The sequence below is a fragment of the Scophthalmus maximus genome, chromosome 15 (assembly GCF_022379125.1).
Source record: "Scophthalmus maximus strain ysfricsl-2021 chromosome 15, ASM2237912v1, whole genome shotgun sequence".
In the NCBI taxonomy this organism is placed as follows: Eukaryota; Metazoa; Chordata; class Actinopteri; order Pleuronectiformes; family Scophthalmidae; genus Scophthalmus; species Scophthalmus maximus.
In genome coordinates this window covers 7,598,257-7,616,121 of record NC_061529.1, presented here as the reverse complement: position 1 = coordinate 7,616,121, position 17,865 = coordinate 7,598,257, and the positions used below count along the sequence as shown (strand labels likewise).

The 17,865-nt window shown below is 43.7% G+C and overlaps 2 protein-coding genes and 1 long non-coding RNA gene across 6 annotated transcripts in view; 2 read left to right on the top strand and 1 right to left on the bottom strand.

Moving 5' to 3' along the window:
• Positions 1-17,865, bottom strand: part of LOC118286478 — a 53,315-nt gene that overhangs the window by 6,379 nt on the left and 29,071 nt on the right. Inside the window, exon 2 of the long non-coding RNA XR_007032216.1 lies at positions 13,625-13,714. This is a non-coding gene — a long non-coding RNA (uncharacterized LOC118286478). The remainder of the gene's footprint in view (positions 1-13,624; positions 13,715-17,865) is intronic.
• fut9a (fucosyltransferase 9a) lies at positions 1,284-10,198 on the top strand. 3 transcript variants are annotated; one of them, XM_035610951.2, is made up of 5 exons: positions 1,284-1,380; positions 1,735-1,858; positions 2,668-2,859; positions 4,821-5,067; positions 6,293-10,198. In XM_035610951.2, the coding sequence occupies exon 5, from the start codon at positions 6,301-6,303 to the stop codon at positions 7,381-7,383; it is 1,083 nt and encodes a 360-aa protein (XP_035466844.1). In that variant the 5' UTR covers positions 1,284-1,380; positions 1,735-1,858; positions 2,668-2,859; positions 4,821-5,067; positions 6,293-6,300; the 3' UTR covers positions 7,384-10,198. The 3 variants fall into 3 exon arrangements, with proteins under 3 accessions (XP_035466844.1, XP_035466846.1, XP_047193757.1); XM_035610953.2 differs by lacking the exons at positions 1,284-1,380; positions 1,735-1,858 and adding an exon at positions 2,352-2,462; XM_047337801.1 differs by lacking the exons at positions 1,284-1,380; positions 1,735-1,858 and having other exon boundaries at positions 2,472-2,859.
• Positions 14,686-17,669, top strand: fhl5 (four and a half LIM domains 5). 2 transcript variants are annotated; one of them, XM_035610954.2, is made up of 6 exons: positions 14,686-14,890; positions 14,989-15,169; positions 15,360-15,534; positions 16,138-16,307; positions 16,451-16,637; positions 16,812-17,669. In XM_035610954.2, the coding sequence occupies exons 2-6, from the start codon at positions 15,008-15,010 to the stop codon at positions 16,961-16,963; spliced, it is 846 nt and encodes a 281-aa protein (XP_035466847.1). In that variant the 5' UTR covers positions 14,686-14,890; positions 14,989-15,007; the 3' UTR covers positions 16,964-17,669. The 2 variants fall into 2 exon arrangements, with proteins under 2 accessions (XP_035466847.1, XP_035466848.1); XM_035610955.2 differs by having other exon boundaries at positions 14,691-14,796.

The following is a 17,865-nucleotide window of genomic DNA, read 5'->3' as shown; positions in this document are numbered from 1 at the left end:
TAGTATTCATTGACACTGCCTTGGCACATTTTGGGATAACAACAATATCAGCATGTTTTGTTACCGTCTCCCAATGTATACACCTGAAACTGCAGCATGACTTTGAGACTATATTAAACCTCAATAGAAGGAAATAAAGTGCACATTGGAAAGGATGGGAAGACACCAAGTGATTTGTCTCACCCAAAAAGAAACAATACAATAAGAAAATGTACAGGGTTGAGGCCTGGCGCCTGTACTACGAAGCGAGTTCAACATACCCAGGATATGTTTTCGTTATGTGACTGTATGTATGCGTACCTGTGTTTCTCCTACAATGAAGTAACTTTACAGATTCACGCATAGATACTGTGTGAATCTGTAGAGTTACTTCATGGTTTAAAGGGTCCATGACATTAAACTGGGATTTCCTACTGTAAGGGAATGCACAAACATGTCAGTTAAGAATCCACAAATTTCTGCTAACTGCCGCCTCACCACCGAGATTAACATGGGAGGCAGAATTCAATCTTCAGGTTATTACTCAAAGGTTTCAACTACTATTTCCATGATTTCCCCCCCATAAGAGAGTGAACTTTCATAGTTTGGATTGAGTTTCTACCAGAATGTAGAGTTGAGTGGTAAGAGGCTGAAGAAGACTGCGTTTTGCAAGCTCAATCATGGTCACTTGTCATGGCAGCTAAACTGCGTAGTTTCATATTTGTCATGGGCTAAACAGCGATAACAGAACAATGACAGGTGTTCTGTTCTCTAATCGTGCCACCGAGTTGCTAGGAAGTTGGTGTGTGTGCGTGTGAATTTGAATGTCTGTCGTCTTTGTTCAGTCTAATCAACTGATATGAATCAAGTTTGTATCTGGCCAACTCTGGGCAGCTCTGCAGTTAATAGTTGCCACAGTGATGTCAACTGCTTACAGCCAGGGACGGACTGGGACAAAAAGACGGCCCTGGACTTAACCCCCCAAAAAGGTCTGACCACCGGTAACTATGCAGTTTGACACGTAGCACTGTACAAATTGGCGGTTTCCACTGTTTGTTTTGATATGCGGTACGATGTGAGTTTAATTCAAACAGGGACGAATGGGTGTGAATTTGGATGTTGGCCGGGTGAAATGACAGGATCAAAATAATTGCAGTTATTCATTTGTCTTCATTCCATTTACTATAGTGCTGTTCAGGGTGCGATTAGTGAAAGTAAACAAACAGACGGGAAGATGACTACCATTTCATTGTCATTTCATGTCATGTCATTTTGTTTCCCCCTTGATTCTCATAGTCTCTTCAGCAGTGGAGTCAATGGAGCAGCTGAATGATCCTCCTGTTGCTCGGAGGCTCGTTCTGTGCTTTGATGGTCACATTGTGTGAAAGCCTTGTGAAAATTGTGAGTTACAAGAAGTGACATTTTCTAAGAAAAGTGATTGCATGTATATGAGCGGGATCTCGATACCACAGCTCTACACCACTTATCACTACTGTGTAGACTCTGGCTCCAAATGACCTCAGAGTGCAAGATAACAGCAACCATTTCTGTACCATTGGAGGAAGTGTAGCGGTGTTAGATCTTTATCAACAGTCAACGGCTGAAGCCAGCGACGAGCGCAGCACAAATCAGGTGGTGTCCGAGAGGGAAGTAAGAAAAGGTACTAGTTGCAGTATGGGAATTGTACAAGCCATTGCTGAGGGGATATCTTGGCCACCGCAGCCTCGGTTTTTCAACAATCTTCTTTTTTTATAGGACCAGTCTGTAGGATTTAGTGGCATCTATTGGTGACCGTGCAGATTGCAAGCAGCTGGATACACCTCTCCTCGCCGCTCCCTTACCAAGAACATTATTGGAGAACCTATACGGTGTCGTTCAGGTAATGTATAGAAACGAGAACAAAGCCTCACAGCCAGAGTTTGGTTTGTAAATTCGGAGCTTCTGTAGCGACATTACAGTTCACCCGTACATCTAAAGAACAGAACAGTACATGGCGGCATGGCCTCTCTTTTTTAATTTTCTTCTATTATATTCAATTTCTTTTTAGGTTTGACGATGCAGTTAGCCAGGTTTTCAGTCTCTTGGAGAGAGATATTAGTCTTTTTAGTGCAGTTGATGTACAAAATGAACTGAAAAAATATCATGACAATTTTGCATAAACTGCTTCACTCATCTTGTCAGGTTCGGTCAGACATTATCACCACTGGACATATAGTGCAGCCTTTTGGTTTGACGTTACATCACTGGCGGCTATAATGCTCCCGATGTGTTGTCACTTGGATAGTCAGTCGTTTGCAGCCAAGCCCCCCCCCCCCCCCGCTTCCTCGCGGCAGAAATGATCCGCCCGTTTATTCCGATGAGAACCTGGAGCTGATGATTAAAGTGTAACGTGCACTAACGCGGAACCTCAGCATCGCGCGCGCACGCGCACACACACGCACGCGCGCAGCGAGGCTCCGCCACAGCCTGCAGCTGCATTGACGGTAAACAGAGCGAGGTATCGCATGGGCAGCCAGCAGGGAATTATTCCACATCGCATCACATGCCTGGGAATTCATGGCGTCCTCACACACCGAGCCAGGAATTTAGTGTGCAGGCTGACGGGATAGCCGCCAGTTTTTTGTTTTTTTAATTTTTTACATTTTTTTCTATCTTAACCCCCTTCTTTTTTTTCTTTTTTTGCTGCAGCCGTCATTGTGTGCGTCGGCGGAGGAGACGACGCGGGCGCACATCGCGACGATAGGTGTCTCCCGCTCCGGGATCGACGCGATGGATGCGCGCTCTTCCGGATCTCTCCCTGCGAGTCCGGCGGACGGGCGCGATTCTCTCCTGCCAGTCGCATCAGCATCTTCCGCGCGTCGCAAGGTGTCTTTGAAAAGGGTAAGGACCTCTGGAGGAGATGGGGAGAAAGCGCTATTTTGACTCACGCCTGTCAAGATGGTGAGTGAAATGCATGGCTACCCCCCCCCCCCCCCCCCCCCCCCCCGGCTGAGCAGCGGGACCTTGATTTTTTTTGACGACAAATCCCGGCCAGCTAATTAGAAACGATCTCCACGGAAACACGCCACAGTGAATTCACTGACCGGTGCATCTCTATTCTTTCCGTTTGGGTGTTTCATTTCATTTTTGTCCAGCTGCATGTCTACGTTTGTGGTGCACATGGACAGTTTGTAGAATTCCCTTCCATGAATGTGGCTGTTCAGGATCCACTCTTCTGTGTTTGAAGCATAAAGACTGTACATCTTTTTTTTCCCCCTGCATCATCCTCCACTGTGTTATCCTTTCATTCGTGCACGTTTCCGGTGTGCACGGGGGGCTGGTGTGTTTGACAGCACATGACATCGTCTCGTGAATATCCAGTGTCCTCGTCAACTTCAATGCAGTTTCACGGCGAAAAGACAACCATTTTGCACAGGGGCTCCACCATACAGTAGCATCACGTTTTAAAATGACCTTCAGTGGCTGGAAATTAATTCTCACCTGGGATGGACTGTCCCCATTTTTTTTTTTTTTTACAATCAGTGCTGTGGCCTCCCTGACAAGAATACACATAAATCAAAGTACCCCCCCCCCCCCCCCAAAAAAAACCCAATAGTCTATATTTAATTTTGCAGGAAGCAAGCATTTCCCTGTGGCCCTTTAGCCTATACCTGTTACTGAAATCACATCAAGAATTTGATACCTCACTGTGACTGATGCTTCCAAGATCTGTGTGGATGCGTCTTTCTGCCTCCCCCCAGATATTTCAAACGTAGCCCCGCTGCAGACTACTCACCCATGCGATGCTCTCTCCCCGTGTCCCAAATACATCACAATACATTTGACAAAACGCCCAGCTATGTTGTTTAAAATGTGAATGAATGCTTGGGCTGAGCATGTGTCTCACTCTGGACTCATTTGCTGGTACATAGATGGAAGGGAGGGAGGCAAATAACAACCGTGCGAGCCATATTACCCTCCAATATCAAATACTCAGACCTCAGCACCATCACCATGGAGACACTATAACTTTACCACACACTGTATATTTGATAGGCCTGATTTTGATCCCTGCAGTACTGTACTGTACACACTGTGTCATACATCCCTGACGCCAACATATGACGTAGCTATGCACGGCCTGCATCCTCTGTAAAGCAAAGAGCTTATAACAGCTGCTGACAGAAAGCGTGTTTTGGCCGTTTAAGAGGATTTGCATACATGAAAATGTATTGATACTGTAAGCATTTTAAAGGAGTCACACTCATCCGGCCCTAGTTCATGTGGCCCCAGGGTGCAGATCTGTGCACCTAAGCCACACAGACGATGGTATGGATGGTGGAGATGTCGTACATGAGGCCAATTTCATTCCCCATATGGAAGCTTGGACAGATGATGTGACCAATGTCAGTATTAAAGATGGTATTACTGATTTAAGTATGTTTCAGTGATGCATGGTATAAACCAAATCATTTCTGAAGGTTTATTTCTGCATTGGCTGTGCTCCAGACAGCTAAAGAGTCGGGGGGCCTTTCTACTCCCCTCAGCCTTAAGATGGCAGCATTCTCCTACTACACAAAATGTATACCAAAAACAGCTGGAAGCTTACACTCATGCTTAACTGACAAATTTGAAACAACATCCATGATTAACTGGAAATATTGCAATAACCATTGAGTTTTTCTTTTCTTTTCCAGCTTATCTGAAAGAGTTGTTTGTGGAGATTAAGCTTTTTCCTGCATACTGAAAGCATATGAACCGCACATATACATGCATTGTTTTTTGGTGATGGTTTGTGTCTTTTCCCTCTCCAGTTAGACCTAACTGATTCTGTCTGAATCTCTCCCTCTGCTCACGTAAAGGAGCCGTCACTGAGAAGATCCTTGTATTCAAGATTAAACACACCTCATTAGATCATGAAGGATCATTGTTATTCTGCGTAAGAGGAGAAGAGGCATCCCTTAGCTGTGACCTGCAATTTTATTTTTCTATGAGCACTGATTCACAACGAAGATTGATCCCACCGTCGACCCAATGTAGGAACTGCTCCCTCCGATTCCCACGACATCTACTCTTGCTTGGATTTCAGAATTCAGTCAAATCCACAAGGTTTGTATCAAAATGTGCCTAAGGAGGCCTCAAAATTTTTCTTTTAAGTATTGATCCCATAGCAGGGTGCAACTCATAGATCAATTGCAAGAATAGGCACAAATGACATTCAAAGTCAGTAGTAAAAAAGACCAAGCCACTATGTACTGTTCTGTTCTTTAGATATAATAGTAATTCTTAGTTATGAGACAGTGATCTGCCGAATACGGCCATATGCATTTCACTTGTCAGATTCATGTTTCTATGAGCGTTCATTCCTGTTCCACACTCGGGGTGAGTGTAGGTTCGGTCCTTCACTTTAACGACAGCAGTCCTCACTCGGCCATCTACTCCAGGCATGACGTCCTTCACTGTTCCCACTCGCCACAGGGATCGTGGAGTTTGCTGATCTACAATGAGGACTATTTTGCCTTCTTTCTCGGTATTACATCTCTGTCGTACTTGTAAGGTAGGCAGGAAATGCTGTATGAAGTGCCACCAGAATTCATCGGCCAGGACTTGGCCGGTCTCCACCTCTTGCGGCCGAGCAGCTCTGATTTTGGGTAGACCACCTGTGGCAGAGAGGAGTCCGGCCGCCCCATCAGCAAGGAGTTGGGTGTGATGGGGTCGGGGTCCACCACGTCGGAGGAGACGTAGCCCAGAGGCTTGGAGTTGAGGATGCTCTCTACTTCAACCAGGATGGTCCTCAACACCTCCTCTGTCCCTGTCTGGTCTCCCAGAGTGGTGTGGAGGGCTGTCTTTACCGATTGCACCTCTCTTTCCCATGCTCCGCCCAAATGAGGAGCATTGGGCGGACTGCAGTCGCTGTGACTGCAGTCCGCCCACTGCAGTCGCTGTGAAGGAACGAACGAACCTACCCTCGCCCTGTCGTGCGGCTCATCAGATGGCCCACTCTACCCCAGGACAGTGCATCAGACATAGCGGAGGTCTTACTTATGTCCTGGTCAAAGGATCTCACCATATATAATAGGTGGTGAATCCTCCTAAGATTTAGACTCATTTAGACTCATTCAAGACTTCTTTGAGGCTCCCTTCCATTGTACCTAAAATGTGATGACCTTGTCCCCACACCTTTGGATCCTCAACACATACTTTAAAACATCAGTGATGCGATGTAATAGACATTAAAAAGAGCTCCACACAATTACGTGATTAGTCTGTATATTGTTTCCTGTTGATCGTAACTCTATTCTTGCTTTTTCCCCTTTGGTTTGCCCCTTTTCAGGACAGATTATGCCATCTGCACCTTTTCACAGAATCCTGCGACCCCTTCTGTTCGGCACGTTCATACTGGGATGCTTTGTCACTCTGTTTTTGATGTATTTTAAACCATCCACCAGCTGGTTATCAGGTCCAGTAGAGTCAACAGCATCCACAGAACGAGTTAAGAACCTCTTCTCTACCAAGAGCGATAAAAACGTGACCACTGTGCTGATCTGGCTCTGGCCCTTCGGACAAACCTATGACCTGAGCGTCTGCAGCTCTCTCTTCAACATCGAGGGCTGTTTCATCACAGCTGACAGAAATCTCTTCAACAAGTCAGATGGGGTCATCATCCATCATCGAGACATCTGCACTGACCTCTCCAACCTGCCGCCGCTCCAGCGACCATCCTTCCAGAAGTGGATATGGATGAACTTGGAGTCACCGTCACACTCGTCACAGTTGCCTGGGGTCGAGAACCTGTTCAATCTGACTCTCAATTACCGTCAGGATGCTGACATTGAAGTGCCTTATGGGTCCATCGTAGCAGCGGAGGGCGAGGAAGACTTTGTCCCACCCAGCAAGAACAAGTTGATCTGCTGGATTGTGAGTAACTGGAACCAGGACCACGTGCGGGTGAAGTACTACAATGAGCTGTACAAACACATTGAGGTTCATGCATATGGACAAGCCTTTGGGGAATACATCGCTGATCAGGACTATTTCCCCACCATTGCCAGCTGTAAGTTCTACCTGTCTTTTGAGAACTCCATCCACAAGGACTACATTACTGAGAAACTGTACAACCCCCTCTCTGTGGGGACAGTGCCAGTGGTTCTCGGCCCACCCAGGCAGAACTACGAGAACTTTATCCAGGGAGACGCCTTCATCCACGTGGACGACTTCACCTCACCCAAGGAGCTGGCTGATTACCTGCTGCTCCTGGACAAGAATGAGGAAATGTACGTCAGGTACTTTGACTGGCGGCGGCACTTTAAAGTAAAAAAGGCCTATTTCTGGGCGGAGCACACATGCCTGGCTTGTGATTACCTACGCAGGCACAAGGAGTATAAGGCATTTAATAACCTTGACAAGTGGTACTGGGGTGGATAGGGCTAGGCAGTGCTTGTTTTGTTGTTGAAGGCAGTGCTTTAAGATTTTTGTCTTTCGGTTGACATGAAGATTCATGTTCACTGTTCTGTTGAGAGCTCCTGATTGATGCTTTTGTATTGGTTCAGTGGCCCAGTGAGATGTCCATCGAGTTGTTTTTTTTCTTTTAATTTGCAAACCAATTTTTCTAAGCCTTACTTTGCCTTTTGCATTACTCCATTATTATTCAGATTTATTTCTATGAATTACAAATGCACTAGATTTTTTTTTAATTGTTATTTCAACCCATGTTTTGCCTAACATGATCACATTTGCTGCTATTTTTTTAATGTTTTTGTTCTATTATTAGTAGGAATACTTGCTTGTGTGAATGTTCCTGTATGACAGATAATATTCAGACCACTAGCTTGTTTTTTTTCTTTAAATATCACCTTCTCATGAAGTGGCACACAGCAGCGAACCTTGCATTGGTGTTGGCTGCAGCTGTAGACTGATAAAAGTGAACATATTTATGTAATATTTATTCAAGTGAGGCATTATATGATAAAAAATAAACAAATTCATCTGTGCTAGTGATGCGGTCACCTATGCAGCGTTTACTGAACTCAATTGTTCAATTGTGTCATGTACATATTGTGTATTTTTGAAATTATGTAGCTGTAATCTCTTTCCATATTTTTGTAAGTTTGCATTTGCACTGCTAATTCAATTCAATATCTTAACATATGTACAGTGACACAGATCGTCATGGTATATGGTTGTTGATGGCCTGTGGTGATCATTAACCCCGTAGTCTCTGACAGCAGATGTCACTCTGCTCTGAGAGGGAGGTTGCTATTTAAATTATCCCGTGAATTGTTCATTGTCACGTATAATGTGTCACAGTGCAGTGGCATCCCATGTGGATGATGATAGTACAGTACAGAGACATTGCACTGCAATGTGAAACTCCCACACAACCCATTCTGTTGCATACTGATTTGATCTACAAAAGTCTGTCATTTAGAACCGAATTCAGTGACAAAAAAAAAAGAGCAGGAAATTAAAACATAACTGGATCCCTTTATTAAGCTGATTTCTTCGGTGTATACTGTGCTCTCATCCCATGGTTTCACCCTGAAGACATAAATAAAAACACTGATAATCTCAACTGTTTTCAGCAGTAACCATAATGGCTAAAGCCAATGTGAAGAATCGACCAGCTGTGATCTGCCCACGTGTTTGGGACCTGTGATGAATAATAATAAGAAAAAAAATGTGAGACGTTCAAGATTACTGTGCTCATGTTTCTGTTTTTTAAAAACGTGACACCACAGTGTTGTTCGGGGAGTTGGCAGTTGCACGCGAAAGTCGTTGTTGTTGTCGTTTTCTTTTTTCTTTTTTGACGCACGACACCACTCAAGATCACGTTGAAAACGGACAGCTCATCATCTGTAGATACACGCACCACTCATAAATGTCATCATCAAAACAGCTATTCCACTGAACAATGTGTCTCAACAGCACTCAGCAGCTATTGACAAGATGGTGAAGTTTTTTACAGAAGTACTGTGCAAAACCATGTCAACATTTTATGCAAGCTAAGCCCGTGGCTTCTTGGTCAAAATACTCACAAAACGTGTCAGGTTATTATCATTTTGATATTTCTTCACTGTCAAAAGGGGACCATTGGTGTAAATAATGAGGAGTTCAATTATTTTTCTTATGGAATATGGTTCTAAATGCCACAACGAAACCTGTATATAAGCCTTGCTGTAAACTGAATCGTCATCTGGGTCAAACCAGCCCACTAACAGATCGTTCCTGTATGTGAACCAGGTTGAGGTAGTTCCTACAGTGTCTGCATTCATGGGGGGAAAGAAAAACAGTGGTTTGTATATATTTTGAATGTTCAAATCTCTTGATAACATGCAAATGTCGTCAGGCAGTGATTGTGATCTCTCTGTACCTTTGCAAGCAATGCTGGTGCTTCAAAGACTGAATCAACATGAGAGAGAGAAAGAAACACTTAAAAAAGTATCACCTGCACCAGAGACAATGGTGATGTTGTAAGGTGGACAATTTTGTCAAGGGAGGCAATTTTACACTGGAGAAGTTTTTATAGGCAGTAATCCCATTGCCATGACCTAATTGAAAAAAAGTCATGCCCAAATGCAGCAGAGATATAGCACTTTTCTTCATGTGGAGTCGTGTGACTCACTGTGCTGGTGGCTAGATGGAGCTATTGTGAGATCGGAAACTGTCAACCAAGACCTCTGCCTGTCCCGCAGATTCTCTGTGGAACTGTCACTCATGGTTTCACATTGTACAGTCTAATCTCGAAAAAACAAAGGTTTCTTGTCCAATGTGGTTGGTGACTTCAAGAAAAGAAAAGATTTGTTTTTCTTCGTGTTGTCTGTCCTTTTCCTCCTCCCTTCCTTTCTCTCTCTCTCTCTCTTTTTTTTTTTGTTGCACAAAGACAAACATGAGGCGCTGTGGCTTTCTCTGTCCCCTGTGTCTGAGTCCGCGAGTGTGTCACAGCACCAGAGAGGGAATCGGGATGTCTCTGGATGTCCGACCTGGCAAGGATTCTGCGGGAGTCCTTGGCAAACTCTTGTGTACTGAGTGTAATGAAATCTTCTTGTGTGATTGAATGTGAAGACTTCTCCAGAACTGCTCATTTTCTGCCAGTTCACTGAAATTGTCAGCGAGTCAATCAGTAAAGTTTTTGTTTTTTGTTTTTTTTTGCCAAATCAATGTAATTTGCCAAATGTGTTTTAACTGTAGTTGTCTAATAGTGTCAAAGAAATAAAGATATGGATAAATGAGCAAACCCGAATGACAAATGCAGTACTTTTTTTGAGAAGAGACATCAGGTAGTTTGAAATGACCTAATAACCCTTATAATGTTTTTTTTTAATGCAATTGTGTGACATTTTGTGAAATAGACTACACTTAAATTGACTTGGTTGTCCAGAGCCAGATGAGGATCACCACTCTGTTAGCCTATGTCATTTATTTAAACCACACAAAAAACAAAGAAACGTCAAAGCTGCATTTAACAGGTGGTTGAACAAATGAGATGTGAGGTTTTATTATCTTTTGAGGTTTTTGCTGGTTAAGTGGATTTTGTTGACTTGACTACATATTAACCGTACAGATGTGAATATGGTATTGGCGAGACAGAGCTGATAAGCATTCTTTCCTAATTGTCAAAGTATTTCTTTAATTGGAGCGTTTCACTCATTTCATTCACATGGGTCCCGTATGTATACATATATGGTTTGAGCACTTCAGGTTAGACTCTTGACAACTTTTACATGATGCCACCTTATAAAGTTTTCTTGCATCTACGTCTAATGTCATTTCCACAGCTGATGCCCACGCTGTTCCACAGTGTCGTGTAATGCAGGCGTAAGGTATAAATAGGGATTCAAAAGCCGTGATAAGTGATTGATGAGAGCAAAGCGAGTGTGTTGTGGTGGTAACGCCTCGATCCTCTAACTGTTGTTAGATACCCCATATCCTCGCTGGCACTCTGATATTTGCAGTCATCTCCTCCACCATGCAGTGAAGATGACACATCTTTGTCAACCGGCTCCACTCAACGCTGTGGGTCAAAGTGTGTGACAAATGTGTGTGTTGCCTGGGATCAGTGGCATAAATAAGCCATTGATGTCAGTTGGGGATTAATGTAAAAGTTCAGGTTACATTACTCTACTACATTGCTTCTACTGTTCTTCATCTGACATTTTGGGAATTGCTCTTTTTCAAGTTCTTGCCACCAGACACCAGACCAACCAGCTCCTGTTTATTTGCTATGGTCCCTCTCCCATATTATACAAATTAAAAAAATTCAGGGGTTCGACCCATTCGCAAATCTGAAAAGGTCTGGCTATTTCTTGCCATGAGTTACATAAGAAGATCGTACTATTCTCATGTGTTTACGATATAAAGGCAGCTAGAGCCAGTAACAGTATTTACCTTAACTTATCGAAAAGACAGGACACAGTGAAAACTGAAACAAGCTCAACTTAACTCACTGTGCAAAAGTTTTTTGCAGCTTAACAAACGGATCCAGGGAGTTGGTGCAGTAGTTGTGAGTTGGTAGAGACTGTAGAACTAAAAGACGTTGCACTTATTTGCCTTTTAACTTATTAGCATTTAAAAAATGTGACAACATTGCTTTTGCATACATTCACCCACACACCGATGACAGCTGGGCCTTTTTGAATCATCCAACTATCTGGGTCATTTTCCACAAAAGTTAAGCCTGTTGATTTGTGCTGCATTATCGGTAAAACGAAAAGTGTTTCGGCACTGACACCGAGGATGAAGTTATTACTCCTGGACAGTGTTCCTGAGAGCTACACAAACCCGGTCTTCTTTTTGGCCTCTGAAGCTCTACAAGGTTCACAAAAGATTGTTATTTTTCCTGTCACAAGTAGGTTAGAAAAAATGATCTTTCTCTCACAGTCATTATTAGGTCGTATGTTGAAGTAGGATTTTTGCTCTGACTCGCTGCTGCTGGCACCTAAAGGCAATCAGCAGCTTCCTCTACACAGTTAATCCAAATGCCACGAAAATCTGTGGGCTGGGAGGAGGAATGACATTTTAATGGCTTGTGCCTTCCTAGGAGCAGAAAACTTTCTCTACTCTCTAGCAGTGGAGATCATATGTCTGGCTCTGTCGCTCGGTCTTGTCACCCACGCATGCCATGACTCACTTTGGAGAGAACTGGGGGAGGCGGGGTGCGGAGTTAGCGGTGGCATTAGCCGGGCTCTCACAGGGCCTCCCTGAAGGGGTGTAAGGTTTTGCGAGACTGTAGACTTAGTAGATTGTATCTCCTGGTCCCTGGCAACCCCCTATGTGGCTATCCTGTTCAGTTGAAAACACTACGTTGAAAGCGAGCTCTGCACGTCGCAGAAGTCAGCAGAGGCCTTCTCAAAGGGCCAGGTCTGTGTGAGTCCTCTCACTAACTACTAGAGCCGCCCCTCATCTCAACCTAATGGACCCCACTTATGCTGTCATCACCATGCCAACCAGCTGTCAACTCCGGTGCGGGGAGGCTTTTGTGGTTCAGAGAAACGCAACTGTGTCGTGTTGATCTGTCTCAGTCTTCAACAAGTCACCACCTCAAAGGAGCCACCAAAGTAAATGCTTCTCTTCTTCTCTGAGATCATTTGATTAAGCGGGAAAAACAGCGACTGACACCTTATTGTAAAGCCTGAATACATTAAGATAAGAGGACACCCGAGTCCTGGTCAAATAAAGGCCTATTTATTGGGACTAGACAGGCCGCATAGGAAATCCGTTGGCAGCTGCTCACTAGTTGACTTCAGAGGATTAAGCGGGTAAAAGGAATACGCAAGATCAGCGGGCTTTTTGCTCTGCGGCGTTGGCACTGTCTGGTATAGAAGTTAATATTCCAAGAGACAAAGACCAGCATCTGCTATCTATCAGACCAGATCAGGTCAGATCAGTTGTAAAAAATAAAAATAAAAACAGGCATGCATGAACGCAGGTTAAGTCTGACAGTAGAAAACACAATATACAATAATCTCTGCTTTGTTCAGTGGATAACGCAGTTTGTTGAAATGCAATTTATTTTTCATGATTTTCATATCATGCCAGCATACTCTTAGAGATGAGTTTTTTGTCTGTTGGTGAATATGGGTCACCTCCACCCTGGCTTGATGTCACACGATGACAGACATACTGTGTAGCGATGCAACAAAGATTAGAAGCTTTTGCGAGGCATCGACTATATTTGTCCTGCGGTTGGTTCTGGGTTTATTTAAGGTCTGCATTGTTTTGTGACGTGCGGCCGCTGATCTGGACACCAGCAGGGAGCCAGGATACAATACAGTGGCGAGTTAATCTGGAGCAAAAGATGACTTTGTGTAATCCTGAGGATCCACCTACTTAGACATAAGACGAGGAACCTGAAGGATGACATGCCTTCAAATCAGAAACCTGTCCTGCACAAGAGTTCCTGATATGATATGCTGAAAGGCTTACATAACATGCATTGTGTAGGTCAAAAATAACACAGCCTTTAGTCGCTCCTCAGAGGTTTGTCGATACATCCTACATACACCGCAGAACCATGTTCCAACATCATCTGCTGATTTCAAAATGGACCGACGAGAGAGTAATTCTACCAGGGGTTTTTTTTCTACAAGGAGTGGTACTGGAGGAAATGTGGAGAGAGAGTTCATCCAAACAAAGTTGCATTCCTCTCAGCCTCATCCCTGTCACTGACCTTCCTGTGTGTGTATACAAGGGATTAGGCCGGTGGGCTGGGCTGGTGGTCTTCCCAGGCTATTTTTATGAAGATGTCCGCCCACGATCCCTTTGGAAAAACGATACGAGCACATGTTCCAAGAATTAAAATGTGATTAGTCGACTGTCAGTCAAAGATGCAGAGGAATTTGATTTATCATCCAGGTGGAACAAACAAGGATTTGCTCTGTTTCACGTATGTACTCTCAACACCTGCAACTGTGCATTAATTGCATGTAGCTAATAGTGAGCCAAACATTAGACACTTGAATAATATATTGTATTGCTGTTTGGTCACTGCACCACAGCTAGAGAGCTCTTATTCCGCAGCATCACACAAAGAGTTTTGTTTGTGGCGCTACAAGAGTATCGCTATCAACAAGATAGTCACTGTTAAGCTGTCATTTCTGCTCCTCCTCTTTCATTTTACCGTGGATGGATTAAACATCCACAGGCCTGCAGCTTCCCCCTTCTGAAGTGCTGCCAAAGCACTCTCAATAGCCACTGAGAGGTCCGGGCAATATAGTTCAGTACCTGGCAACCACAAAGCTGCTGGCGCCTACCTCTCATAAGCCATCTGCAACTGCCTGTGTGTAGCAGGCACGGACAAAGGCCACAAGTGTGTCCAGACACGTCACGGCATCCAAATGGCCAACTATCTCTGCTGTGGCACCAATATCCAAACAGATATGTCAGTGAAAATGAAAAGAGCTTGCATCCTTATGTTTGAATCTCTCTCTCTCTCTCTTTTTTTAAACTAATGCGTATTTATGTGAAATCGATCAAACTGTTGGGCATCGACATTGGTGGCATAGAATTCGTCTTGTGCTCCTGGAGTAGTTCCTGTAGTCATCAAACGCCAATTACTCATTGCCAAACTTTTAGGGTAAAGCAACAATGATCAAGTCAGTTCAAAGGCTTGGTGATATGTGCACCATCAGCTCCCTTAAAAGGTGCAGAATGATGCAGTGGAGCGTGTCCATCTCCCCAGAGATTATCGCTAATAAGAGGGCCAGTATTTATAGACGATCCTCCACAGTGGATACCCCTAATCCTGCCTCACCGCTTGTTATCCCTGCCCTGTGCCTGGACTGCTCTTTCCCTCTGAAGCCCCCCAGCTTTAGCCTCTATCCCTGCACCATATCAACCGAGGTAGACTCCCTTAATACAACACTGCTTTTTCTCTTATTATCTTGAAAGAAGGAGAGAACAATTGCTTGGGCTCTTTGCTCTGTTGGATAGAAGGGTAAGAGATTGCCTGGACCATTAGGAACCGGACTATTCCATCTCTCCTATTCTTCTCTATTGTCCAATTTTCCTTACCCTGCTCTCTTTAACCTGCAGCTAAGAAGAACAAGCAACAATGTCCACCAGCGAGCGTTTCGACTGCCATTACTGCAAGGACTCTCTGCTGGGGAAAAAGTACATAATGAAAGAGGACACGCAGTACTGCACAAAGTGCTACGAGAACCTGTTTGCCAACTGCTGTGAGGAATGCTCTTTAGCGATTGGCTGTAACTGCAAGGTAAGGAATCACTAGTGTTGCCTTTGACATCACTAATGTGTAAAATACAGAATGTCATTTTGATGACAATTTGATTAATGCAGACACCATAAAAACTAGTTGTTGCTACTGTTGTTATTTCTACAGGCGTTTACATTTTACATCGCAGAATATTGACAAGTGCATTACCTAATTTGTTAAATATCTACAGGACCTGTCCTATAAGGATCGCCACTGGCACGATCAGTGCTTCAAATGTGCCAAGTGCAGCCGCTCGCTGGTGGAAAAGGCCTTTGCCGCCAAGGATGATTTGTTACTGTGCACCGAATGCTACGCCAATGACTATTCCTCCAAGTGTTCCACCTGCAGCAAGACCATCATGCCAGGTACATTGGCAAACACTGTCACACTTATTTTGCTCACCATAAATTTAATCTTAAAAAAACAATGCATTATTAAGGAATGAAAGTTCATTCTTGACCTTGGAAATGTTTGGTCGCAAAAGTATCTCACCACAAGATCCATTTTGTAGCTGTTCCGGAGGTTCCAGTCATTGACTCTGCTGTTTCCTGTTCAAAACTGACCTTTCAATCTTTCAGAATTGGAAAAATTTGCTTCTACTTCTAGCGTTTCTTTTAGTAAAAGGAATAACCACAACAGATTAATTAACATTGGGTCTCAACTCATAAGCCAAGAGTTGTGACACAACTGAAAAACTCAGAGCGATTAAATAGACCTTGTGGTGACTGTTTCTTCAAAGATAAGAACAGCCTTACAAAACCTGCGGTATAGTTATGTTATATCTATTGTGAATGTGAAAATGGAAAATATGACAGCAATGCACTTTCATCCACTCCCAAAATTCTTTCCAACATTTTTAAGATTTCATCATCCCCTCCCTACAGATAAAGCGGAACTATTTTTATTCCATGTTTTTCTGTTATGGAGGTACCATATGCTGACTAAGCTGCTCTCGTCCCCTTTGCCAGGTTCCCGCAAAATGGAATACAAGGGGAACAGCTGGCATGAGACCTGCTTCCTGTGCCACCGCTGCCAGCAGCCAATAGGAACCAAGTCCTTCATCCCCAAAGACACCGGCTACTTCTGTGTGCCCTGCTTCGAGAAGCAGTTTGCCTACCAGTGCTGTGCCTGCAAGAAGGTAGGGTTACAGCTGAGTCTTTCATATGTATTGCCTGCTGCAGGCAATTGACTCTGGTATTTTAACATCACGCACACTGTGGCTGCATAGCACAGGGATGCATAGGAAAGTAGCGTCTCTTTGTGTTTTTATGCATGTTTTAGGCCATCACGACAGGTGGAGTGACCTACCAAGAGAAGCCCTGGCACCGCGAGTGCTTCCTATGCATCGGCTGTAGAAAGCAGCTGTCGGGTCAGCGCTTCACCTCCAGGGAGAACTACCCCTACTGCCTCGAATGCTTCAGCAACCTGTATGCAAAGAAGTGTGTGGGCTGCACCAAGCCCATCACCAGTGAGTCACCGACTGTGCTCATGTTTTCATTCACACTGACACCGGTCCTTACATGATGCTCTCCCGCTCATATTCAATGCCTTTGTTTTACATTTGTGTTGGAACTGTCAGATACACAAGTTTGCAACAAGCTGCACGTTATGTAAAGACACGACTTGTGTTTGATGTGTGCAGGTCTGGCAGGGGCCAAGTACATCTCGTTTGAGGAGCGCCAGTGGCACAGCGAGTGTTTCACCTGCATGCAGTGCTCCATGTCACTGGTGGGACGCGGCTTCCTCACCAAGCGCGACAACATCTTGTGCACCGACTGCGGCAGGGAGAAGTGATCTTTCCATGAGGGGTCACAGCTTAAGCTGAATAACAACAGGGCTTCATACTCTGATACAAATAATGCAGATTCATGAATATTTCTTCTTAGCATGTCTGGTGCATAAACAAACTCTGAATGTCAAATGTTTGGTGTTATAAATGAACATTAGCTTCACACACACTGCACACGCAACAGACCTGATAAACATGTATCTGTAAGGTCATGGTGCCATATGTGCGATTGTTGATGAATGTGTGCTTTGTTTCTTTTTTTCTCTCATACTTTTACTTTTGACAAGGAAACATTTTCTGTAGTAGCTGTCAGCCACTAGTCAATTAATGGATTGACATAAAATAAATTCTATTTTGATAATTGATTAATTACTTTTCAAGCCAGCCAAAAGTTCCAGCTTTTCTGGAGATATGATTTGATACTCTTCTGTGTGAAGATGTCACTCTGGGAAAAAAATAAGTTTTTCAGTATTTTCGGACATTTCATGGACAAAAAGATTAACTGTGAAACTATTCAGCAGATGGTTTTAGAAAATAAACCATCATGGAAATATTTTCTGACTTTCATTATACATTCATATATTTCTATTATGATTTGTTCTGATCGTGTAGAGGGAAAAAATTGTCAAATATGCATGATTTATGCTTCTTTTATGTGAAATACTTAACATACTAAAGGTCACTCAAATAAAGACCTTTCTATCATGCTGAGATGGACGTCATGTTGGGGTCTGCACTTGCTTTTCCTAATTTTGCTCCAATGATGCCATCCAGAGGAGGAGTGTGCATTATGTTTCTTTATATTAAAGTCCTTAGGGAGGACAGAAGACACAAAGTTCAGAATCACAATTATAGCTGTGGTGGTAGGTTTAAAAACACGATTTTTTTATGACCATATTGTCACGTC